Consider the following 25,467-nt stretch of genomic DNA (forward strand, 5'->3'; position numbering starts at 1 on the left):
GGTTTTGAGTGGGGATTGAACACATATGACTTTCTCGCTTATAGTCGAGAGTGCTGTTACCGGATCACTGCTGACACTTATGATGGAAAATATTTGTGTGATGATACCTTGTCTAAATTAGATCTATCAATCCATTGCATTTATTGTTCCCATATTAAAGAGGTGCTAAGGATTACATAGCATAGAACATACGACACAGAAACAGACAATTCAGCTCTATTAGCTCATGTCAGTGTTCTGCTCCACTCGAGCCTCCTCCCAGGTTTTCTCATCTAAATCCATCATTTTGACCATCTATTTCCTTCTCTCTCATTTACTTGTCCAGTTTCCTCTTAAATGCACTGACTATTCACTTCAACCACTCCCTGTGTTAGCGAGTTCAACATTCTCACCGCTCTCTGTTTGAAGAAGTTTCTTGCGAATTCCCTGTTGGATTTCTTGTATATTGAGCCCTCTGGTTATACTCTTCCTCACGAGAGGAAACATTCTCTCTGTATCCACTCTGTCAAAACCTTTCAGAATTTTGAAAACCTCGGTTAGGTCGCCCCATTAGTCTTTTAATCCAAGAGAAATGAGGCCCAGTCTTTCAATTCTTTCCTGATATTTGCACCCTTGCAATTCTGGTACAATTGTTGTAAAGCTTCTCCACACCCTCTCCTTCATAACCTTTTTATAATATGGTGGCCAGAACTGCACGCAATATTCTAAGTGTGATCTAACCAATGTGTTCTCGGCAACTTGTGACATCAACAGTTTGTACCTGGTCTTAATTGTAGCCATAAGCTATGATAGCTGTCTATTGCTTTTTAAAACTCTTGCTAGTAATTTTTACCTCCACAACCTAGGCTGTTGTGTATTCATTAACAAAAAAGACCTTGTAATGCTAACACAAACCTTAAGCCTTTCATTTTCCTTTTCAATGCAGGTCTGTTTCTCCCTGGATATCACTCCTGGAGCCTTTTTCAGCTCCTCATTCTCTCGCTGCACTCGCTCCACCACCTTCTTCATCAAGCCAATCGTTTTTTCTAATTCAGGCACCGTCTTGCCACTGCGTCCAGACTGTCAAACAATGAGTTAATATATAACAGTCTACATTAGTCAGTGATTGAGTAAAAAACGCTCAAACAGGTTGTTCATAATTTAATAAATTCTAAAGAGAGAAATAATTTTCTTCCCGGAACTAGAACTCCCTAAACAAGCAATTATAATTGAATCTTATACAGATACAGACTCACAAGGCACTGTCTTCAACAACTCAAACTGCAATGATTTCTCTCACTGCACAATGGTTTGAATAAAGAATCTGGATGGGATTCTCAGAGATTCTGACGCCAAAGCAGAATCCGTGGACTTTTACATCAGAAAAACTGCCTCCGCACCTGGACCGCTTCTGCTACCATTGATGGGTTAGCACCGGTGCCGCGTGGAACACAATTGATTCCAATGAAAAATGGTGCGGGATTCGCCGGGTCCGTAATCGACACTCAGGAGGCTGACAAGTGCAACCGCACATTACGTTCCCCACACACATTTATCCCAGCCAAAAAAATGGCACTGGTTGTGCTGGAGCACGCCCATACAGCTGATGGGTCAGCTGGGGCCAGAGGGCACTCAGGGGGGTGGACACCTATACAACCTGTGGCACTAGGTTCAAAGTGGGCTGCTAGCAGTGTGCACAGCTACATGGCTGCCTTGCCAGCTGCGGCAATGGTGTTCCATGCCTGTCCACCCTGACCCCACAGCCCACCTCCTGGCCACCCCCCACTACTCCCCCTGACCCAGGTAGAAGCCCCTGGCCAGCCGCACAACTGTCAGCAAATATGGCCATGTTGGACACCTTCCGTACGCCCTCTCTCTCCCTCAGCAGCCACAACTCCGGTTTAAAGATATTTAAAAGCACAAGTGAACCACGCCATCGGGAACTCGGCCCATTGGAAGTGGAGAATCGCGGCGGTCCCAGAGAATACCAGGTTGGGCCCACTAATGATATTCAAATGGTGTCTACTGTACGTGCATTCAGGAAAGCGTTGACGCTGCTGTCGAGGTGATGGAGCTTTGCGATTTCGGCATCGGAACCGATTCTCCGCTGAATCGCCTTTTCCAATTTTGGTGGTGGCCAATGGGGAATCCTGACCCATGTACTTATGTAGCCCCTTCCACTTCCACAAATTGTCTCAAAATCCTTTTCAGTATATATACACACAACATGGTTTCAGACTTGCACACACAGCAAGTTCTCAGAAACACTATTGAACTAAATGAACAATATTGGGTAATGTTACTTAAGGAATAAATATTAGCTAGGATGCTGAGAGGATCCCCTGCTCTTATTTGAATAATGCTGTGGATGTCTGACATTTATCTGGCATGGGCCCCATCACCTCCTCCTCCTTCAGGGTGCCCGATGGCCTCTGGGCTATTCTTTGGGGCGCCATCTGGTGCTGCCAGTCCTGGAGGCCTGCTCTCGTCTCGACCAGGGTCTCCATGCTCGTGGCCATGAAGCACAGGCATTGGGCCATGTCCCTCTGGGATTGTGCCACATCACTCAGTGACCATGCTAAGTCCCTCTGGGACTGGTTCAGGTCAGCCAGTGCCAAGCTAGTGCCCTCGGCACCCGCGGTTGGGGGGGGGGGGGGGGGGGAACACACGTACCATATGGGTATTGCAATTCGTTGGGAGCAGCACACTTGCATCTCTGATGCCGATCTCTGCCTAGGCGACTTCCCGCTCTCCAACCCTGTGAACCAGGTTCAAAACACTCTCTGCTCTGTGACAGTGAAGGGTAACAAGTCCAATGGGTAGTGTGGGACGAGGGTTGGTGTCAGGGACATGGTGGATGGTGGTTACTCACCCTGGCTGTGCTATGGAGGTTGTGCAGCTTCTTCATACACTGCTGATCGGCCCTGGCGGTGGGGCTCATGGCACTCATGGCTTCTGCCCCCTGCACCTAGGCCGGTTGACATCTGCGGGTGTCAGCCACCTTCCCACCCCATGGAACTGGATTCTCCACTCCCCAACGCCAAAATCGCTTTCGGCGACGGGGTTGAGAATCCGCTTTGGCGCCGAAATCGGGAGTGGCGCCGTTTTTTCAATTCTCCGCCCCCTGCAAATCGAAGAGTATGCTGCGCCAATTATCCACAGCCTCAGGTCATTGCCCGAGGCCGCCCCACAATGCTCTGTTGCCAACCGGCCGAATTCCCGACGGCGGGCCTTACGCGGAATCCTCGCATGGCGGCTGCAAACTCTGTCCGAGGCCGCCACAGTCAGGTGGGTGCCGATTGGCGGGCAGGGGCACACGAGTGGCCGACGCGGGGCACTACTTTGGCGGTCCAGGTCCACGGGCCGAGTCCGCCATGGAGCAGAGTGTGGCCGCTGCAGGCCGCCAGCGTGCTGCCTCTGAACCGGAAGTGCTGGGGACCGTATCGGCAGCTAGAGCTGCGATCTCTACGAAGGCTCCCTGCTAGCCCCCAGCAGAACGGGGAATCTGTGGCCTTTTGACACCAGTTTTCCTGGCGTAAAAGACCACAGTTTCTATGGCGGTGTGGGGACTTAGTCTCCAAAACGGAGAATCCAGCCCAGGGTGTCCCGCCTCTCCTCTGCGGCATCCAGCACCATCTCCAGCTCTACCTCTGCAAGTATCTGGGCCACTCTCTAGGGTGGCATCTTCTTGGCTGGAATGAGAGTGTGTGGGAACAGAGTGCTTATATGCAGTTAACAGCTTGTCGGGCTCTCCCAGTGACAATCCCGATTGCAGCGAATCCGATGCCGTCTACGGCTGGAATTGCACGAGTTGCACGTGGCGCTGGTGCTGATCCATTAGCATATCCTGAATTGTTCTGGGACTGCTGCCGCCATCCGGACCGTAGAACACCCGCGATTCAGTCCCGGCGATTGCACTTAGTTTCTGAATCGGAGAATCCCGCACACAAGTTACGTGAAACATTTCTAAAACGCTGGTTAGACCTCAGCAGAGATGCCGTGTCTGATTTGGGAAGAAGGTCAAGGCCTTGGAGAGGATGTAGAGAAGATTTACTAGAATGCTACCAGAAATTAAAAACTTTAGCTCGGTGGAGAGACTAGAGAAGCTGGAAATGCTCCTCTCAGAACATAGAAAGCTACGAGGAGATTTAATAGAGATATTCAAAATTATGAGAGGTTTTGATAGAAATTTGTTTTCAGTGGCACAAGGGTCAGTTGCCAGGGGACACATTTAAGGTGACTGGCAAAAGATCCGATTGGGAATTTTACGATTTGGAAGCACTGTCTGAAAAAAATAGTAGAAGCAGCTTCAATATCAACTTTCAAAAGAAAACCAACTACTTAGTTGAAAAGGAAAAATTAGCAGGGTAGGGAGAAAGAGTAGGACTGATGAGCTAGATATTTCACAGAACTGTCACATGCAAGATGGGCTGATGACCTCCTTTAGGACTGCATGATTCTGGGAATTATTTGAAGATATTAAAAGAGCTTAGTGGATGATTAAAAAATGTATCGGGTGTTAAATGGTTCCAAGCCAGATGTTGACATGCTAAACAAGACACAGATCTTTTCCCTTTTGGTAGGTTTATTCACAGGATGCAGCTGTACAGATCTCTGCCTCGCTACTACTAACCCAGTATCGAGTGAATTAGCTGACTTTCTTTATACTCTTTTGAATGAATCAAATAAACTTATCAACTAATTATCAACCCCTTAGAGGAGATTTCAATTTTAAAAAACTGCAAAGGAAAATTAAAATGATGTTCTCGGAGCTGGCGATGCACTCCAGCCACTGACTGGTTGCAGAGGGGCTCAAGCATACCGGAAGCACCGTGTGCTCTCTCTCCAAGGACACCCGGGCATGGATGTAGCCATGGGAGAGGAGCAAGCAGTCAGGTCAGGCCAGACTACCCACTCAACTGTCTGCTGTCTGGACCTCTTAATGGCCACCTAGGCCAGGCCCAAGAGTGGACCATGAGGAGGTCCTCCAATCTGCCTGCTCCGTTTACTCTCTTTAAACGTGTTCTCAGTCCTTAATCAGATAATGCCAAAATCCGTGTATCTTTAACAAATTAATTAATCAACCAACCATTAATATTGAGAGTTGGTGAAGACAGTGTACACTCACTAGTTAACACACAACTAGCATGAAAAGTACTGCCTCTCACTTACCCCTCGGACATTTCCAAGTTTTCGTTCCAATTCTACTTTCTCCTTTTTGAGAAATTGATACATTTCCTGAAAATTAGCTATTTGATCCTGCGAAAAAGCAAGAAACAGACCACACTCCTTAAATCAGATTAAACAAATACAGCAGAAAAATGAATTATTTGATCATTCTAGTAATACCATGCCAAGAAATAAACAAGGTTTTAACTTTATTGCAACTGGTGCACATTGGGAGTATTTTAAAACTCCGCATTTCTATGGCAGCAGGGTGGCACAGTGGTTGGCACTGCTGCCTCACAGCGCCAGGGACCCGGGTTCAATTCAAGCCTTGGGTTACTGTCTGTGTGGAGTTTGCACTTTCTCCCCTTGTCTGCATGGGTTTCCTCTCGGTGCTCCAATTTCCTCCCACAGTCCAAAGATGTGTAGGTTAGATTAAGGGGTATTGGATAGGGCGGGGGAGTGAGCTTGGGTGAAGTGCTCTTTCAGAGGCTCAGAGCAAACCTGATACGCTGAACAGCCTCCTTCTGCCCTGTAGGGATTCTAATCTTACTGTGAATATTACATGTGCTCACATGTGGCTAACCTTTAATCGTGGCAAATCTTTATTAGCCTGCTCTAGTTGGAAACGCAGCTCCACGTTATCTGCAGCCAGATTGAGATTCTCTCTCTGCAGTTCTTGTTCCTTCTGAGATGAAGTATCGGATCCAATTCCAGAGGTCTAGAGTACAGTAATGGAACAAGTCTTCAGAAACATCATTTCCCCCATGCACACTACTGCATAAAAATATTCTTCTAAAGTAAAATCCAGATATAAACCTGACAGCAAAGCAAAGGATTTGTAAATGAAACTAAGTTCAGAATTTACTTTGCAGGGACTTATGCACTATTAGTACTTCAGATTTTTTTTTAAAGCTTAGGTGCTATGCAAAGAAAAGAAACAATATATTGCTTGGGGGCAGTATAGAATGTATTCGTTCTGTTAGATTTAAGGGTGGATAACCTGAAGCTGCGTTTCAGGGATTCTGTGCCTCTCTGATTCCACTCCCTGATCTTCTGCGGGATCTTCTCCTGTTGCAATACCTGGCTCACTCGTGCTACTTGTTCTCTCCTCACCACTTGTTGGATCAAAGGGAGAATCATTTACTTCTGTTTTTTTGATATCAATCCCCAAGTCATTGTCAGATCCTTGCTCCAATTTCTCCTTTTCAGCTGCTTGGTCCATTTCTGTCTTTTTCTCTATTGAGCGCTGTTCTCCATTCATATTACCACCATCATGTGTCGAAGCTGTCAAAGGCTCCTCTGCCTGGATTTCAGTACATTCATCCTCTGATTTCAAAGTTAAAGGCATCGTAGCATCACTAAAACGTTTATCATTGCCGAGGCCAGCAATTTTGTCAGACCCGATTGAAGGTGCATATTCTTGCTCGTCGCAAACATGATTACTCTTTTGCAAACCCAATCTTGATTTCTTCACACACTTCTTAATTATTCTCATTTTTACATTTTGGTCAGTCCTGATTTCAGGGATACCATCAATGGCTGCAGGTCCTTTAGATTCAACGTGCGCACAGGGATCCGAAGTCTGCATTGACCTCTTATATATATTGTATACAAGCAGAATATATGTAACATATGAGAGAGAGAGAGACAGACAAAGAGAAAGAGAGTTGGATGAAAGATGATATGGAGAAATATAGCAACACTTTACATCTTGGATAAGCGATGAACAAAGTAAAAGCATCATTTGAATATTGACTGCACTTTCTTTATCAATCCAGTCAAAGCACTCTACATTTTAGACTTTTACGAAACAAAAGTAAAACGCAGTGTTAAAGTTATCTATCGCTGTACTTTCAATAAGGAGACTTTTTCAATTATTTTGTTGTTTAGCTGATACATAATGATGTAAACCTAAAAAGTAATTTGTACTGGAACCAAGTTCAAACAAAAGGGGGATTTAAAAATCAAATTTCTTCACAATATATTTTCAGAACAGAACCAAGGGTTTAGAGATAGAAGTGGACAAGGATTAGTGTGTTTCAAGAACATTCCTCTTCCATTACCTGAATAGAGGTGTTAACTCGTTTTAAATAAAATAGTTAAAACAATAGAAAATTGACTCTACTGTTGTTGATCATGGGGTGATTCCCAGCTTATGCTTTCAGTACATTTGGTTACACTCAATAATATCTTCTTTCATGTGCCCTATTTCAGATGAAGAGTGCTGTACCAAAAAAAAGACAATAACAAATATTTCCTCTCAAAGTGAAAGCACGGACAGGAGTGGGACAAACTGGTTAGCTATTTCAAAGAGCTGTCACAGGCACAATGGGCCACTAGCCTCCTCCTCGGCTGGATGATTCTATTCTATGATTCTCTTGCTAACTGTTCCCTACACTATTAAAACAAATACATACCGATGGTCTGGGAAATATGCTTTTTGACAGCTGCTTTTCTAAAGCTTGGAGCTTTTCATGCAGGTAACGATTTTTCAAAGTTAAATCTTCCACCACGGAATCCCGTGGTAACGCTTGCTGCTGCCTGTGGTTAAAACACGATCAAACACAATTTTGTGTCATTACTTACATCAAATGGACCTTTATTAAGATGGAAGCAAAGATATTTAAACTGCAACTACAGCCATGGTTCTGTTGGGTGTACTGGGGTTTTGGCTCACTTGTTGGAGATCCCAGCAAGTTCCATGGGGGAACACCCAACAGAATTAAGTGCCCTTCAGGTACGAAAGTGTCCACCCATACAGTCTTTTCCACAATTGTGGTCCCCCTCACAGCACCAGGGAACCGGGTTCAATTCCAGCCTTGGGGACTGTGTGGAGTTTGTCCATTCTCCCTTGTCTGCCTGGGTTTCCTCCAGGTGCTACGGTTTCCTCCCACAGTCCAAAGATGTGCAGATTAGTGGATTTTCCATGTTAAATTGCCCCTTAATGTCCAACGGTTAGTTGGGATTACTGGGATATGGGTATGGGGTGGAGGAGTGGGCCTAGGTAAGGTGTTCTTTCAGAGGATCAGTGCAGACACAATGGACCAAATAGCCTTCTTCTGCACTGTCGAGATTCTATGGGCACAATACAACTAAATGAGATCAAGTCCCATAGCGAGCAAGTCCCATAGCGAGTGCATTTAGCTGCGCGTTTCCTGGCGCTCGCAGCACCGAGAAACAAATGGTTAGAAAACACCACTCGGGTTAAAGGGGCCTCAAGGGGGCGCGCGGCCAAGGCCACACATAGCCCCGTTTTGTACACAGAAGAGTTTCACTCGCCGGAACTGCTCAGTGTAGCAAGAGATCGGGCCACCATTTTTAAATGCCGTCCTGATCTCCGAAGTCCCCAAAGCAACCCTGACCCCACAAAAGTCCCAATGCATTATGGGGGGGTCCCTGGCAGTGCCAACCTGTTAGTGCCCAACCACTTGGCGGTGCCATCCAGGTGGTACTTTAGGGTGCCAGGCTGGCACTACCAGGGTGGCGCCAGCAGTGTCAGGGTATCAACCTGCCCAATCCCCTGGGAGACCCCCACAAGTGCTGTTCCGCCTGGTCCTCTTTTGTGGAGACCAATACTGAATAGCGCTTGCCCAAGGTCTCTGAGGCGAAGGGGATAGATCCCAATACCTCGGTACCTCGAGAAACTGCATATTACAGTGAGACTAGCTGTCTCGCTCTAATATACAGATTTTCTAAAAAAACATTGTGCCCATGTGTCCACAATGGGCAGATTTACATCGCAGCGTCTCGCGAGATCACGTTAGATTTTGCGAGGAGTTGCAAGCCAGGTAGATTCCGGGAGTGGGGTCTCCTAGCTTCTAACGGCCATACTGTACTGCCGTGAGCTGCTTTTCGGGCGAATGAATGAGGAGCACCCACCTCAGGAGATCAATGGTAAATTCGACAGGGTTTGTGGGCAGCCTTCTGAAGGAGTGAGAAAGCTGTGCAGTTCATGTTTAATCCCTGAGCCACCACTCCATTGTGGTGGGCTCAAGGATAATGAGTGTCACTTGGCTCATTAGTGAGCAGAACTGACATCCTGCCATTGGCTGCCAGGGATCTCTGGTCAGCCCCTTCTGCCCTCCAACTTAATCAGAGGAGGTTTTGCAGCCATTGAGAGACTGATGTCGGGCCTCCTACAATTAGGTAGGACCAGCCACCATGTCTCCCACCATGATGGGCTGCATAAATGGAGTCCAATATCTTTTCTCACCTAGTCAAACTCTGAAAAAACCTGGACAACATTTAGACTTGGGCTGATAAATAATAAGTATCATTCACACCACACAAGTGATAAGAAATAACTGTTTCCATCAAGGCAGAGTCTAACCAGTTATCCCATGATTTTCAATTGGATTGCAGTTGTTAAATCCCCCAACTTTGACATCCAGGGGGCTAGAAACTTAACTGGGTCAACTGTACATGAGCAAGGCTAGGAGCTTTGCAGTGTGTAACTCACCTCCTGACTTCCCAAAGCCTGTCCACCATCTTCGTCAGGGGTGCGATGGAAACTCAATACCAAGCACAATCGAGAAAAACATTAGCCCCTTGACTGGCATCCCAACAAGTTCAAACAGTCATTCCTACCATCACCGGCGCAATGTGTAGCATCTACAAGATGCACTGAAGCAACTCTTCCAAGGCTCCTTCAACATCACGTTTCAAACCATGAAAACTGCCACCAAGAAGAACAAGGGAGCAGGCGCACGTGAATAAATCTCCTGCAAGCTCCCCTCCAAGTCACATACCACCTTGAACTGAAATATATCCTTCACTGTCGCTGGAACTCTCCCGCAAGCAGCACACTACCTACATCACATGGACTGCAGCGGTTCAAGGAGGCAGCTCACCACCACTTCTCAAGGGCACTTAGGGATGGGTTATAAATGATGGCCTTGCCAGCAAAGCCCACACCCCATGAAAGAATAAAAGATTGTTGAATGTCCTTATTTCTGTAGTAGAATATGCAAATACTATAATGAGTGAGAATTTTGGAATGTGTTTCATTGGGAAATAATATATTTCTAAGGGGTTTAAAGTGTTAAATTAGGAGGACAGGTTGCATAGTGTAGATTGGTATTCTTGTTTGAGAAAATAATTTAAGTTAAATAACATGGATGGCTGCCAGGTTGGATACCTGATTTGGTCAGGAAGCCACCATTATCTCCTTGAATAAAAGACAGCCTCTTTAGTCCATATTTAAAAGACGTCTGAAATAAACCTGTTAGCTTCTTCTCTCTGTGTATCTGTGGCCATGTGATGGGTTGGTATCCAGTTCCAGCTCATTATCCAGGCTTGAATGCTCAGGCGGCCCCAATTCCACTCTTCGATAATCCAATACTCCCGTTTCCAGTTCCCCGCGAAGCAAAGGACAAGGATCCTCCCAATCTGACTGTCTCCGCTCCTTGCCAAAACTTTATCCATGTCACTGAACTTACTTGAGGTGGCTGAAGACCCCTATAGGGCCCAATGAAAACACCTAAGGCAGTCCGGGATCCAGCCTAATTTGTAGTCCCCCTGTCAGAGTTATGGTCAGTAGCAGGAGGAAAGGTTGTGAAATTTCAATCCAGTGCATGTGGCGTTTTCCTACATTACAACAGTAACTGCACTTTATTGGCTCTAAACTGCTTTGGGATGTCCTGTAGTTGTGAAAGGTGCTCTAGAAATGCAGGTCTTTCTGCTTTAATTTATACTCACTGCATGTAGAATAAACAACTAAAATATTCATTTATGAATTGACTGACAAAGATTAGTATCAAATCTGTAATTAGAAATATTAATGTAAAACAGAAGAATGATGAAAACGTAGGGATAACGTAATCAGAACATATGAGGGGAGGCGGTGGCATAGTGTTATTGTCGCTAGACTAGTAATCCAGAGACCCAGCATCTTAACTCCAGGACATCACTGCAGGAATTCCTCAGGGCAGTGTCCTCAGTCCAACCATCTTCAGCTGCTTCATCTGTGACCTCCCTTCCATCATAAGGTCAGAAGTGGGGTTGTTTGCAGATGACTGTACAATGTTCAGCACCTCCTCAGATAATGAAGCAGTCCCTGTCCACATGTCCAAATGCAGCATAACCTGGACTGACAAGTGGCAAGTTACATTCGTGCCACACAAGGGTCAGGCAATGACCATCTCCTACAAGAGAGAATCTAACCACCACCCCTTGACAATCAATGGCATTACCATCGCTGAATCCCCCATAATCAACATCCGGAGGATTACCATTGATCAGAAACTGAACTGGACTAACCACATTAATACTGTGGCTACCAGGACAGGTCAAAGACTAGGAATCCTGTGGCGAGTAACCCACCTCCTGACCCCCACCCCCCCCAAAGCCTGTCCACCATCTACAAGGCACAAGGCAGGAGTGTAATGGAATACTCTCCACGTGCCTGGATGTGGACAGCTCCAACAACACTCAAGAAGCTGGACACAATCCAGGACAAAACAGCGCGCTTCATTGCTCCCCCTTCCACAAGCATTCAAACGCTCCACTGCCGACGAACAGTGGCAGCCGTGTGTACTATCTACAAGATGCACTGCAGTAACTCACCAAGTTTCCTTCGACAGCATCTTCCAAACCCACAGCCACTACCATCTAGAAGGACAAGAGCAGCAGATACCTGGGAACCCCACCATCTGGAGGTTCCCCTCCAAGTCACTCACCACCCTGACTTGGAAATATATCACCGTTTGTTCACTGTCGCTGGGGCAACATTCTGGAACTCTCACCCTAACAGCACAGTGGGTGTACCTACACCTCAAGGACTGCAGCGGTTAAGAAGTTAGCTCCTGAAGGGCGACTAGGGATGGACAATAAATGCTGGCCTAACCAGTGGTGCCCGCATCCCGTAAATGAATTTTTCAAAAATATATTATTTTGTAGCAGTTTGAAAGCAATTTACCCACCTCATGCTTGCAATCTGATCTTGCAGCTCAGTATTCTTTCTCCTTAAATCTTCCCTCTCTCTGTCGCTTTCCATGGTTCTGACGCCTATTACTTGGTCAGCTGTAATTCCACGAGCTTTCAGTTTCTTCTGTAAAAATGCCCTTTCCTGATCAGCTCTGCCATTGAACACAATGTTAAGAACTGTGTGTTAATAAAAACCATGTACAGGGTGCACTTCCAGTCTGTAAAACATACTGAGAAACTGCACCTCTTCTTCTGATACGGCATGTTACAGCCTTCCAAACTTTTTTTTTAAAAAAAGGATATTTTATTCCAAACACATTCAACAAAATAACGCAAGTTTAACATCCAATTAAAGTATACAGTTTGTACATTTTGCCCCTTTTATTCCCCCCTCCCCCTGCGACAAATAGCTCCTCAAATAGAGCCGTGAACTGCCAAGTCGGGAATCGAACCTGGGACCCTGGAGCTGTGACGCAATAATGCTAACCACTGGGCTACCATGCTGCCAGGTCAATTTAAGAAAAGATGCGTTATATGCAGATGTGACAGCATATTTACTGAGAAAGCCATTGTAAAACAGGAGAAGGAGAAGACAACATCAGTGCCAAGTATACCAGATTTTATTTCACTTTACTACTTACAGCATATTGATATACTGCTGGTAATTACATTTGCTTAGAGAATCTTTAAATAAAACTAAAAAAACACTTTATAGCCAAGAACAAATACATTTTGTGCTTTGGTAGTTAAGCTGACTAGCAGAAACTGGATGATTACCTACAGACCTGGGCAATATTCAGGCTTGGGCTGATAAGTGGCAAGTTGCATTCATGTCACACAGGTGCCAGGGAGTGACCACATCCGACCACAGAGAATGCAGCCATCTGACCTCGACTTTAAATGGCATTACTATTATTGAATCCCTACTATCAACATCGTGGGGGTTACCATTGACCAGAAATTGGACTGGACTGTCCATATAAATGCTGTGGTTACAAGAGCAGGTCTGTGGTCACCTCCTGGTGCCCCAAAGCCTACCCACCATCCACAAGGCACAAGTCAAGAATGTGATGGACTACTCTCTATTTGTGTGGATGAATACAACTCTAGCAACACACAAGAAGTTTGACATCATTCAGGACAAAGCTGTTCATTTGATTGGTTCCCCATCCACCACCTTAAACATTCACTCCCTCCTCTACCAACACACAGTGGCAGCAGTCTGTGGTATCCAAAAGATGCATTCACACGACTCTATAAGATCATAAGATATAGGAGCAGAATTAGAGCATTCGGCCCATCGAGTCTGCTCCATCATTTGATCATGGCTGCTATGTTTTTCATCCCCATTCTCATGCCTTTTCCCGTGACCCCTGATTCATTTATTAATCAAGAACATATCACCTTTCAAACCTGTAACCCCTCCTACCTAGAAAGGCAAGGGCTGCAGACACATGGGAATTCCCCTCCAAGTCAAACACCATCCTGTTTGGAAATATATCACCATTCTTTCATGATCACTGGATCAAAGTTCTGGAACACCCTTCCTAACAGCACTGTGGGTGTACTTACACCTTGTGGTCTGCAGCTGTTCATGAAAGTGGCTTACCACCACATTCACTAGGGCAATTAGGAATGTGCTATAAATGCTGGCCTAGTCGGTTATGCCCACATCCTGTGAATAAGTTGAAAAAAGGTGCATGTGGTCTGTTTTGATACAATCCTACCAGCTAATTCCACAATAAGAGTAAAGCAAACATTAGCGGTTACAGAGAGACACAACATGCAAACATTAAACTTACTTTGCATACAACTCCTTTAGAGTGGTCATCTGCTTGGTCACAGCTTCCAGCTCCTTCTCCTTTTCTTTCAGCTTGTTTTTCACACCTTCCAATCTGGTCTGCCACTTTTTCCCTTCTTCCCATCTCACTATTTCCTCTTTTGAGGTCTGTGGTGTAAAAGAGAACAGTTCTCCCAGTGAGCCAGAGAAGACACAGCCAGAGCGAGACAGCAAAGAGTGAGTTTTGGAATTTGAATCTAGGTGGGAATTCGAAGCTGGGTGGGGAGGAAGTGCTTTTTATCCCTGGTAAGTGACTGGTAAGTAGTTTTTCTGTTTTCTTTTCATTGGTATATTTATTTATTTTTTCTTCGTTGTTTTTTTTGGGGGGGGGGGGAAATTGTAGTTGTTGAAGTTAACCGAAGGTTTAAGACATGGCAGGAGATCTCAGACCTGTGTCATGCTCCTCGTGTGCGATGTGGGAGCTCAGGACACGTCCACTGTCCCTGGCTCCTTCACGTGCAAGAAGTGTGTCCAGTTGCAGCTCCTGTTAGACCGTTTGACGGCTCTGGATCTGCGGATGGACTCACTTTGGAGCAGCCGCGATGCTGAGGACGTCGTGGATAGCACGTTTAGCGAATTGGTCACACCGCAGGTGAAAGGTACTGAGGGAGATAGAAAATGGGTGACCAAAAGACAGAGCAAGAGTAGGAAGGCAGTGCAGGTGTCCCCTGCGGTCATCTCCCTGCAAAACAGATATACCACTTTGGAGACTGTTGAGGGAGATGGCTCACCAGGGGAAGGCAGCAGCAGCCAGGTTCATGGCACCGTGGCTGGCTGGCTGTTGCGCAGCTGGGCAGGAAGAAGAATGGCAGGGCTATAGTGATAGGGGACTCAATCGTAAGGGGAATAGACAGGCGGTTCTGCGGATGCAATCGAGACTCCAGGATGGTATGTTGCCTCCCTGGCGCAAGGGTCAAGGATGTCTCGGAGCGGCTGCAGGACATTCTGGGGGGGGGGGGGGGGGGTGAACAGCCAGCTGTTGTGGTGCACATAGGCACCAACGATATAGGTAAAAAAACTACGAGCTGGATTCAGGGAGTTAAACTAAAAAGTAGGACCTCAAAGGTAGTAATCTCAGGATTGCTACCAGTGCCACGAGCTAGTCAGAGTAGGAATGTCAGGATAGATAGGATGAATGCATGGCTCGAGAGATGGTGCAAGAGGGAGGGATTCAAATTCCTGGGGCATTGGAAACGGTTCTGGGGCAGGTGGGACCAGTACAAACTGGACAGTCTGCACCTGGGCAGGACTGAAACCGATGTCCTAGGGGGGGCGATGTTTGCTAGAGCTGTTGGGGAGAGTTTAAACTAATGTGGCAGGGGGATGGGAACCGATGCAGGAAGTTGGAAGGTAGTAAAACAGGGACAGAAACAAAAGGCAGTAAGGGGGAAAGTGTAAGGCAGAGAAGCCATTGTCAAAAATCAAAAAGGACGACAGTACAAGGTACAGTGACTGAGGGGAGCTCAGTGAATAGGACCAGGAATACTAAAAGGAATAAAACTGGAAGTAAAAACATTAATGGTAAACGACTCGGCAGGTTGTTACATGAAGATATGGTTCAACGACAAGGAAAATGAGGAGAAAAGTTAAGAGGAAATATAATTTAGGAGAGGTTACTGATCGAGGTGTTAAGATTCAGAACAGAGGTAAAAAAAAACAACATAAGTGTATTTTACCTGAATGCCCGTAGTATTCGGAATAAGGTAAATGAGTTGATGGCGCAAATCATCATGAATGACTATGATTTAGTGGCCATTACTGAAACATGGTTAAAGGATGGTCACGACTGGGAGTTAAATATCCGAGGGTATCAAACTATTCGGAAGGACAGAGTGGATGGTAAGGGAGGTGGTGTAGCTCTGTTAATTAAGGATGACATCCGGGCAATAGTAAGGCAATAGACATCGGTGCTATGGAGGATAAGGTTGAATCCATTTGGGTGGAAATCAGGAATAGTAAGGTGAAAAAGTCACTGAAAGGAGTAGTCTATAGACCACCAAACAGTAACATTATGGTGGGGCAGGCAATAAACAAAGAAATAACTGATGCATGTAGAAATGGTACAGCAGTTATCATGGGGGATTTTAATCGACATGTCGATTGGTTTAACCAGGTCGGTCAAGGCAGCCTTGAGGAGGAGTTTATAGAATGTATCCGCGATAGTTTCCTAGAACAGTATGTAATGGAACCTACGAGGGAACAAGCGGTCCTAGATCTGGTCCTGTGTAATGAGACAGGAGTGATTCAGGATCTCATATTTGGGGATCCTCTCGGAAGGAGCGATCACAATATGGTGGAGTTTAAAATGCAGATGGAGGGTGAGAAGGTAAAATCAAACACTCGTGTTTTGTGCTTAAACAAAGGAGATTACAATGGGATGAGAGAAGAACTAGCTAAGGTAGACTGGGAGCAAAGACTTTATGGTGAAACAGTTGAGGAACAGTGGAGAACCTTCCAAGCGATTTTTCACAGTGCTGAGCAAAGGTTTATACCAACAAAAAGGAAGGACGGTAGAAGGAGGGAAAATCGACCGTGGATATCTAAGGAAATTAGGGAGAGTATCAAATTGAAGGAAAAAGCATACAAAGTAGCAAAGATTAGTGGGAGACTAGAGAACTGGGAAATCTTTAGGGGGCAACAGAAAGCTACTAAAAAAGCTATAAAGAAGAGTAAGATAGATCATGAGAGTAAACTTGCTCAGAATATAAAAACAGATAGTAAAAGTTTCTACAAATATATAAAAGAAAAAAGAGTGGCTAAGATAAATATTGGTCCTTTAGAGGATGAGAAGGGAGATTTAATAATGGGGGATGAGGAAATGGCTGAGAAACTGAACAGGTTTTTTGGGTCGGTCTTCACAGTGGAAGACACAAATAACATGCCAGTGACTGATGGAAATGAGGCTATGACAGTTGAGGACCTTGAGAGGATTGTTATCACTAAGGAGGTAGTGATGGGCAAGCTAATGGGGCGAAAGGTAGACAAGTCTCCTGGCCCTGATGGAATGCATCAAAGAATGCTAAAAGAGATGGCGAGGGAAATTGCAAATGCACTAGTGATAATTTACCGAAATTCATTAGGCTCTGGGGTGGTCCCGGCGGATTGGAAATGAGCAAACGTGACACCACTGTTTAAAAAAGGAGGTAGGCAGAAAGCGGGTAATTATAGGCCAGTGAGCTTAACTTCGGTAGTAAGGAAGATGCTGAAATCTATCATCAAGGAAGAAATAGCGAGGCATCTGTATGGAAATTGTCCCATTGGGCAGACGCAGCATGGGTTCATAAAGGGCAGGTCGTGCCTAACTAATTTAGTGGAATTTTTTGACTACATTAACAGTGCGGTAGATAACGGGGAGCCAATGGATGTGGTATATCTGGATTTCCAGAACTCCTTTGACAAGGTGCCACACAAAAGGTTGCTGCATAAGATAAAGATGCATGGCATTAAGGGGAAAGTAGTAGCATGGATAGAGGATTGGTTAATTAATAGAAAGCAAAGAGTGGGGATTAATGGGTGTTTCTCTGGTTGGCAATCAGTAGCTAGTGGTTCCCTCCGGGATCAGTGTTGGGCCCACAACTGTTCACAATTTACATAGATGATTTGGGGTTGGGGACCAAGGGCAATGTGTCCAAGTTTGCAGACGACACTAAGATGAGTGGTAAAGCAAAAAGTGCAGAGGATACTGGAAGTCTGCAGAGGGATTTGGATAGGCTAAGTGAATGGGCTACGGTCTGACAGATGGAACACACTTTTGACAAATGTGAGGTCATCCATTTTGGTAGGAATAACAGCAAAAGGGATTATTATTGAAATGATAAAATATTAAAACATGCTGCTGTGCAGAGAGATCTGGGTGTGTTAGTGCATGAGTCGCAAAAAGTTGGTTTACAGGTGCAACAGATGATTAAGAAGGCAAATGGAAATTTGTCCTTCATTGCTAGAGAGATGGAGTTTAAGACTACGTAGGTTATGCTGCAATTGTATAAGGTGTTAGTGAGGCCACACCTGGAGAATTGTGTTCAGTTTTGGTCTCCTTACTTGAGAAAGGACGTACTGGCACTGGAGGGTGTGCAGAGGAGATTCACTAGGTTATTCCCAAAGCTGAAGGGGTTGGATTACGAGGAGAGGTTGAGTAGACTGGGACTGTACTCATTGGAATTTAGAAGGATGAGGGGGGGATCTTATAGAAACATATAAAATTATGAAGGGAATAGATAGGATAGATGCAGCCAGGTTGTTTCCACTGGCGGGTGAAAGCAGAACTAGGGGGCATAGCCTCAAAATAAGGGGAAGTAGATTTAGGACTGAGTTTAGGAGGAACTTCTTCGCCCAAAGGGTTGTGAATCTATGGAATTCCTTGCCCAGTGAAGCAGTAGAGGCTCCTTCATTAAATGTTTTTAAGTTAAAGATAGATAATCTTTTGAAGAATAAAGGGATTAAGGGTTATGGTGTTTGGGCTGGAAAGTGGAGCTGAGTCCACAAAAGATCAGCCATGATCTCATTGAATGGTGGAGCAGGCTTGAGGGGCCAGATGGCCTACTCCTGCTCCTAGTTCTTATGTTCTTATGTCTGTCATGTAGAGTAGTGGTTATTTCATGACAAAGTAGACTTCCCGTTTAGATGAAGAAAAGATTAAACAGGCCGGGCCTCTTTGTAGAAAAGGGAAGACTGAAAGGTCTTCAAGATTATGAAGGCATTTTCCAGGGTATTTGTAGAGATGGAAACCAAAATGAATGATCCATAAAATACAAGATATTTCCAATGAGGAATTCAGGAGAAACTTCTTTCTTTAAACCAGAGTGGTTAGAACCAGGGGAATAGTTGAGCTGAAATGTATAGACGAATTTCAGGAGAAGCTACATAATATGAAAAATGAATTGGATATGTTGATGGGGTCAAATGAAGAGGGATGGGATGGCAGCTGGTTCATTTGGAATATAAAGCACTGTCATGGACCTGTTGGGATGATTTGCTTTTAGCTCATTGTTGGGAAGTAAGCATTGCTGGCTAGGCCAGCATTTATTACCCATCCCTAATTGCCCTTGAGAAGGTGGTAGTGAGCTCCCTTTTTGAAATGCTGCTGTTAGTGTGCTGTAGGTACACCCACAGTGCAGTCAGGGAGGGATTTCCAGGATTTTGACACAGCAACAATGAAGTAACAGGTGTGTGACCTGGAGGGGAACTTGCAAGTCGTTGTGTACAATGCATCTGCTGCCCTTGTTCTTCTAAGTGACAGAAGTCTCGGGGTTGAAAGGTTGAAGGAGGCTTGGTGATGGTAGATGGTACACACTGCTGCCACCGTGTGTCTGTGGTGGACGGAGTGAATGTTTCAGGTAGTAGATGGGGTGCCAATCAAGCAGCTGTTTTGTCCTGAATGGTGTCAAGCTGCTTGAGTGTTGTAGGAGCCGCACTCATCCAGGCATAAGTGGTGAGTGTTCCATCACACTCCTGACATGTGCTTTGTAGGGGTGGACAGTTCAAATGCTGGAACAAGTTTGCAGTACTTTGTTAGTTTATGCTCCAATGGAGACTTTCAGCCCCTCTGTTTTGCTCTATTCAACTTCATATCAGAGAGATAAAAACACTATTGGGAGATTTTCCATTCCGGTTATTGGGCAACTGGAATGGCAGCAGTGACGGAGAATCACGCAGGAGTCCCGAAATGGCTATTGCGCCGGCAGGATTTCTCCAATCGATTGTCCCCACCCCTACCATGACTTAAAGACAATCCCAAATTTTCATACATTTTCATATAATTATCAGGCCTTTATGCTGGATAGTCCCCTCATGTTAAATCAAAATTTTAAAACCTTCTAGGAACAATTCAACATCTGGATGGGAGATGAGGCTATGCAGTTTCAAATATTCTCTTTCAGATCCTCTGGGTTTAGTAACATACCTTGAACGTAAACGCACCTAATGGGGCCCTTCAGACAGAAAGTACCAGCCCTACATGGCTGCACCAAGATTCATTTGTACAGATCCAGAGATCTTGTGACACAAAACAGAGAGGCTCATATTTTTTGGGTTTAGTCAAGGCTAATGTCGAAGCAGCAACCATCATTGAAACCGGAATTGGAACTCACGGCATATCTCTTCCTTGCCACAAATTGCTGGGGTTTATTTACACACTAGTAACGCTGAGTGCCATGAACTCAAGTGTTACATTTCTACTAAGTTTTGGGCCATTATGTCTGGTGTTGTACAAATCTAAAGCTGTCCTAATTTTTAGTAGCTAATTGACATAAACAGAGGTCAAGGATAACGATTGAAAAAAGTCATATTACGTTACCTTGTTGTTATCAGTAGAGAAAGAAACACCATCTTTTTATGCAGCCTCTATTGGCAATGTTGGCTAATTAAATACAGTTCTAAACAGGCATTTATCTCCATCAGAAATAACTCCAGCAATTGTACTTCAATTTTTGTTGATTGTGTATCTAGTGACTCTAGCTGAGAGCTACCATAGCAACATGGCTATCCACCATTGGCCCATAGATTAGTCAATCAGATTCTAATCCATTGAAAACAATTTCAACCTAGCCTTTATATATAAGTCTTGCTCAATGTAGGCCAGATCCTTCCCCTTGCTTAATAGAAAGAATTTAACAGTCAAACTTTCAGTAAAAGTAACTAAAAGAATAAACAACTGAAAGGTTACTTCAGAGTGGCTTCAACATTGTTTGTAGTTCATGACCTAAAGCAGTGTTTTTCAAACTTTTTCCCGCAGGACCCACTTTTGCCAACTGTCCGACTTCGGGACCCACGCCATGTTTGCATTAGGGCCTAATGAGTCACTGCGTGCTAACTTAAAAAGAATAAACAAATACACAAGACTGTATGTCCCTCTCAAGAAATGTATACAATTTTAAAAATCATAAATTGGACTCTGCATAAACATTTTTTCTCCCTGTGGAGAGATCACCCCTCCCCAACCACCAGTAAAATGTTGAAAATCATAAATTTCCAGCTCCCAATTTCATAGTCCAAAGTATTACGAGCATGTGATGGTTTTATAGAAACAGTAAATTGACAAGGCAGTGCATTTCTTGCACACATGCACCCAGGTGGCACTGCAGGGTGCCAGGCTGGTCAGTTGGCACCAGCAGTGCCAGGGTACCACCCTGCCCAAAGAGCATGCAGCTGGGTGCCTCCGATCCTCTAGGACACCCCCTCGAGTGCCGTTCCGTTTGGTCCGCATTTGTGGGTCCCAGTACTGAATGGCGCTTGCCTGAGGTCTCCGAGGCGAAGGGGATAGATCGCAATGCCTTGGGTACATCGGGAATCTGCACGTTAAAATGAGACTAGCTAACTCGCTTTAGTGTGCAGATTTGCCAAAAAGTGATCCTGACCATAATGGGTGGGATTCACATCGCAACGTCTCGCTTTGTGCATTCTCATTTAGAAGAAAGTCTGAGTTTAATTTACTTAAATCAAATTGGACAAGCTAAAAATTCTGTATGATCCAGTCTGGAATATTCAGATCTAAAATTATTCATTTTGCAAATTAACATTTTGTGTTTCTTGATGGGAAGTGAGAACCAGTTGCATTCAGCTTAAGCTGTGGAAACTTACCTTGTCTTCTTTCAAAACTTTTCTCTCCATTTGCTCGGTTGCTACCTTCTTGTCCAGTTCACACTCCAATCTTTTAACCTTTTTCTGCAGTTCATCTATTGTGGTCTGTTTATCGTCAGTCTCGGTCTTGGTCTGAAATATGTCAAAAAGGTTTGAAATTTTCCCTGCTTTAGATGTTGCCTCACCTGCTGACGGAGCTTTGCTCCGAAAGCTAGTGATTCAAAACAAACCTGTTGGACTTTAACCTGGAGTTGGAAGACTTCTTACTGTGCCCACCCCAGTCCAAAGTCGGCATCTCCATGTCATTGCCACAGTAGCTAATCCAGATATTCTTTGGATAGCTTCTCAGCAAGCAGCCATGCCATATTTTCTTCAAACACAATTTTGGATTATGCTTCTGTGGAGCATTATGTGAAAATATTTCCCATTCAATTCTGCTGCAAAAGATGTCATAATGTTGGGTGCAGGCTCTGGCCACTAGGTTTCTTAAATCAATTTTGCAACTCTGACACTCTGTAAAGCAAGTTTATCTTTACCTAAGGGCGGATATAGCTGCCATAGAAGGAGGGGGTGTACGAAGGCTCACCAGATTTATTCCTGAGGAGTATCCTATGAGAACAGATTGAGGAGAATGGGTAGTTTAGAAGAATGATCTCATTGAAATGTCTGAAATGCTCAGAGGGTTTAACAGAGGGTCGGTGCCAATAAGCTGGCTGGAGAGTCCAGAACTACAGATACTAGCCTCCAGAAAAGTGGGCTGCTATTTTGGACAGAAATAAGGAGAACATTCTTCATTCAGTGGGTTGTGAAACTTTGGAATTATCTATCTCAGGGAGCTGTGGGTGCACAGGCGCCGAGTATATTAAATGTTACGATCCCAGATAATGGTATGACGGGAAGATTCCAGAAAGGAACCCCGGCTCAAAAGATTGTGTTTGGGATTCTCCCTCCCGCCTGCCCCAATTTCCAGCATGGTGCTCCCCACTGGCAGCAGGATTCTCTGGTCCTGCAGCCGGCCAATGGGGTTTCTCATTGTGGCCACCCCCACACCGTCGGGAAACCTGTGGATCCGTGTGCACTGCCAGCTGATCGAAGGATCCCGCCAACGGAGAATCCCACAGTGTAACTTTTATAAAACACAGAGGAAAAGAGTCACAGGACAGCTAATTAGAAAAAAGAAATGATTAAACATGAAACATTTGGATGATGATACAATACACCTTTACTTCCCCTCCTTACCTTAACAATTACACACAGGCTTTAGAATTAACACAGATTATAAAGTACATCTTAATCTACAATGTTCTCATTAACTCAAAGTCCCTTATAAGCACATTAGATGACTGTGGGCAAATGCACTTTCCATTCTGAATCTCAAGTGAATGTTTGTGGATTTCTCCTCAGGATCCCCCCCAAATGATTGTCATGTGAAGATTTCCAAATGTTACTCACAAAAACTCATCTTAAAGACTTCTCTTCTAATTATGTTTTCCCTTAGCAGTTTGCATTCCAAAATCCAGACCAAGTTTTCCAAATGGCATTTTTAAACAAAGCTTCCGCTCCACTTTTAACAGGATTTCACACCAACCCCTTTGGGATCTCTTTTGGCTTGACTGCGGTACAAGGTGTTCACAATTGCTTTAACTCTCAATAACCAGAATGTATTAAAATGACATCAAATGTTTCATCTACTTCTGGAAGTCTGCTGTCCCTTTTAAATCAGTTAGTGTAATTGTCTCTTTAACTCAAGGACACTTTGTTTAATCTTCCTTGAATTCTTCTAAACAATATCTTGGTCTCTGTTCTCTTGACTTCAGGTGTCTTAAGCGTTCCTTCTGTCTCAATTATCTGGTTATCTGGGCTGTAACTTGTACTTTAGGAAGCCTACCTCTTTGCCATCTTGTCCAGCCATTCTTCTGGCTGAGTTGAGAGATACTCAATTCTTGAGGTCCTGTCTCCAACAACCCACAAATTCAGCTAAAATTAAAACTTTAAAATTTCTCTACCGTATAAGGCCCCAGTTGTGAAGCGTTGCCTGCATCTGCTGGCCTATTTATTCTTCACACCGTAGCCCTCTCTAAGCACAACAGAAACACAGGAACTTAACCAACCCCCACACAAAGAAACAGCTTTGTCCAGCATGAATTTAATTATAGTGTAAGGATCCTCCTGTTTAAACCCCGTTTTTCCCTATTTTTGCTATTACAATTTTGATCTATGGACGATGAATGGACCTGTGACTTTAATGCAGCCTTTGCTTTTAATTCAAACAGATCAGTGGTGACTCAGTTTGACTGACTTGGCTGGTGGCCAAGGAGTGGCTTGAAATGTTGGGCTTTGCCGATGACAAGTGGTGATTGGGTCTGATTTCCCTGGAATGCTTCTCAGTGTGATAAGGCTGTGTGTTTAGTTTCACTTTTGGTTCTGAAGCTGGAAGGTGCAGCTCTGATTTTCTCCATCTGATATGATGAAATCTCTCCAAAATTCCAGTGCAAGAACTCTTCTCTCTCCTCAGTTACACTTGATGTCATTTTATTGAAAGTGCAAAGAATTGAAATTAAAACTCAGGCTGGAGGCTGGGTTGTTATGTGACAAAGAGTCCTAAGGGAAAAGTAGACTCAAAGGTGGACCTTTGAGTTGAAAGACAAGTTTAATAAAGGCTAAAGTGTCTCTCCAGAAGAAATCCTACTGCCTATAAGTATTGAATGAAGGCAATCACCAACTGTACACCAATGGCTTCTATTAATCAGCGTGCTGGAAGGAAACCCTGCTGCAAAGAATTCAACATCAGAAGGAAGGACCCTGATCCTTTTTGCCTTAATCATTTATTATTTTTACCCCTTTCCACCCCTCTGTGATTGTCTGTCTTGTGTATGTGGATAGAGTATGGGACAGTTAAAGGGGGTAGTAGGTTAGCTTGCCGTTATTCCATTGTAATTACTGCATATTTCATTTTAATGCGTGTTATAAATGAATAGTAAATGTGTTTCAACTTACAAACCTGGTGACTGTAAATTATTGGGTAGCCAAGGGCCAAGGGTTTCGGGACTTTTTATATGAATTATTGGTTAATTCACTTGTGTTGGGACTCTGGGGTTAAAATTGACTGCGCACTAGCCCAGGAAGTCGTAACAATCGGTTTTATCCTTCCAGGCACAGAAGCATTAGATTAAACCCACTTAAAAGTATACCTTATTCCAAATGTTTAACAATACAAGTATGAATCCCTAAAAACTACCTTTATTTTCCTGTGAAGGCCAAGTTCAATAGATTTTTGGGCACTAAGGGAATCAGGGAATATGAGTATAGGGCAGGAAAGGTAAGTTGATGTAAAGATAATAGACCGGGGGCGGGATTCTCCGAGCCTCTGTGCCGCAATCGCGCTCGGTACGGGGACGGAGAATGGGCGTTGACGCCGAAATTCGGTGTGATGCCGTTTCCGTGATTCTCCGGTCACCGGAGAATCGGCACCAATCGCATGCACGCGCACGATCGAAGAGGCGCCGGTCGGGGGCCATTGAAAGAGGCCCCCGTGGCGATTCGCTGCCGGAAACTGGCCGCGTTTCCGCCGGTGTGGTTCTAACAATGGTTCCACCTGGCGGGCACGGGGGGGGGGCAGCTGCGGACTCGGTCCGCGGTCGCCCAGGTGGGGGCCAGGGATCTGCCACCGGGGGGCGGCCTCCAGGACGGCCAGGCTCGCGATGGGGGCCACCGATCAGCGGGCACACACGATCTGGGGGGGAGCCTATATTGTGGGGGCCAGTCCGCTGCGTGGGTCTGCCATGTTGCGCAGGGCTGCCGCCTCAGGCAGCCACGGCGTCCATGCGTGGACCCGTAGCCGGAAGTACAGGGCCCCGTGCGGCAGCCGGAGCTGCGCGGAGCACACCGGTGCCATGCTGGCCCCCTGTGGGCTACAGAATCGCTGGGCCAAAAGGCCCGTTGACGCCGGCGTGAAAAGCTCTGGTGTTTACGCAGGCGCC

General features: G+C 45.0%; 1 protein-coding gene across 6 annotated transcripts in view; it reads right to left on the reverse strand.

The window, feature by feature from the left end:
- Window positions 1-25,467, reverse strand: part of cep290 (centrosomal protein 290) — a 194,104-nt gene that overhangs the window by 24,123 nt on the left and 144,514 nt on the right. For 5 of the 6 annotated variants that reach the window (XR_011936509.1, XM_072484936.1, XM_072484935.1 and 2 more), the window contains 7 exons: window positions 21,488-21,619; window positions 13,875-14,020; window positions 12,069-12,224; window positions 7,566-7,689; window positions 5,732-5,866; window positions 5,152-5,238; window positions 895-1,059 (listed from right to left, as the gene is read on the reverse strand). Coding sequence is in view for 5 of the 6 variants with exons in the window: in XM_072484936.1 (XP_072341037.1) it covers window positions 895-1,059; window positions 5,152-5,238; window positions 5,732-5,866; window positions 7,566-7,689; window positions 12,069-12,224; window positions 13,875-14,020; window positions 21,488-21,619 (945 nt within the window). In the remaining variant the exon portion in view is untranslated. The remainder of the gene's footprint in view (window positions 1-894; window positions 1,060-5,151; window positions 5,239-5,731; window positions 5,867-7,565; window positions 7,690-12,068; window positions 12,225-13,874; window positions 14,021-21,487; window positions 21,620-25,467) is intronic. The other variant, XM_072484934.1, reaches the window with a different exon arrangement.

The sequence above is a fragment of the Scyliorhinus torazame genome, chromosome 19 (assembly GCF_047496885.1).
Source record: "Scyliorhinus torazame isolate Kashiwa2021f chromosome 19, sScyTor2.1, whole genome shotgun sequence".
In the NCBI taxonomy this organism is placed as follows: Eukaryota; Metazoa; Chordata; class Chondrichthyes; order Carcharhiniformes; family Scyliorhinidae; genus Scyliorhinus; species Scyliorhinus torazame.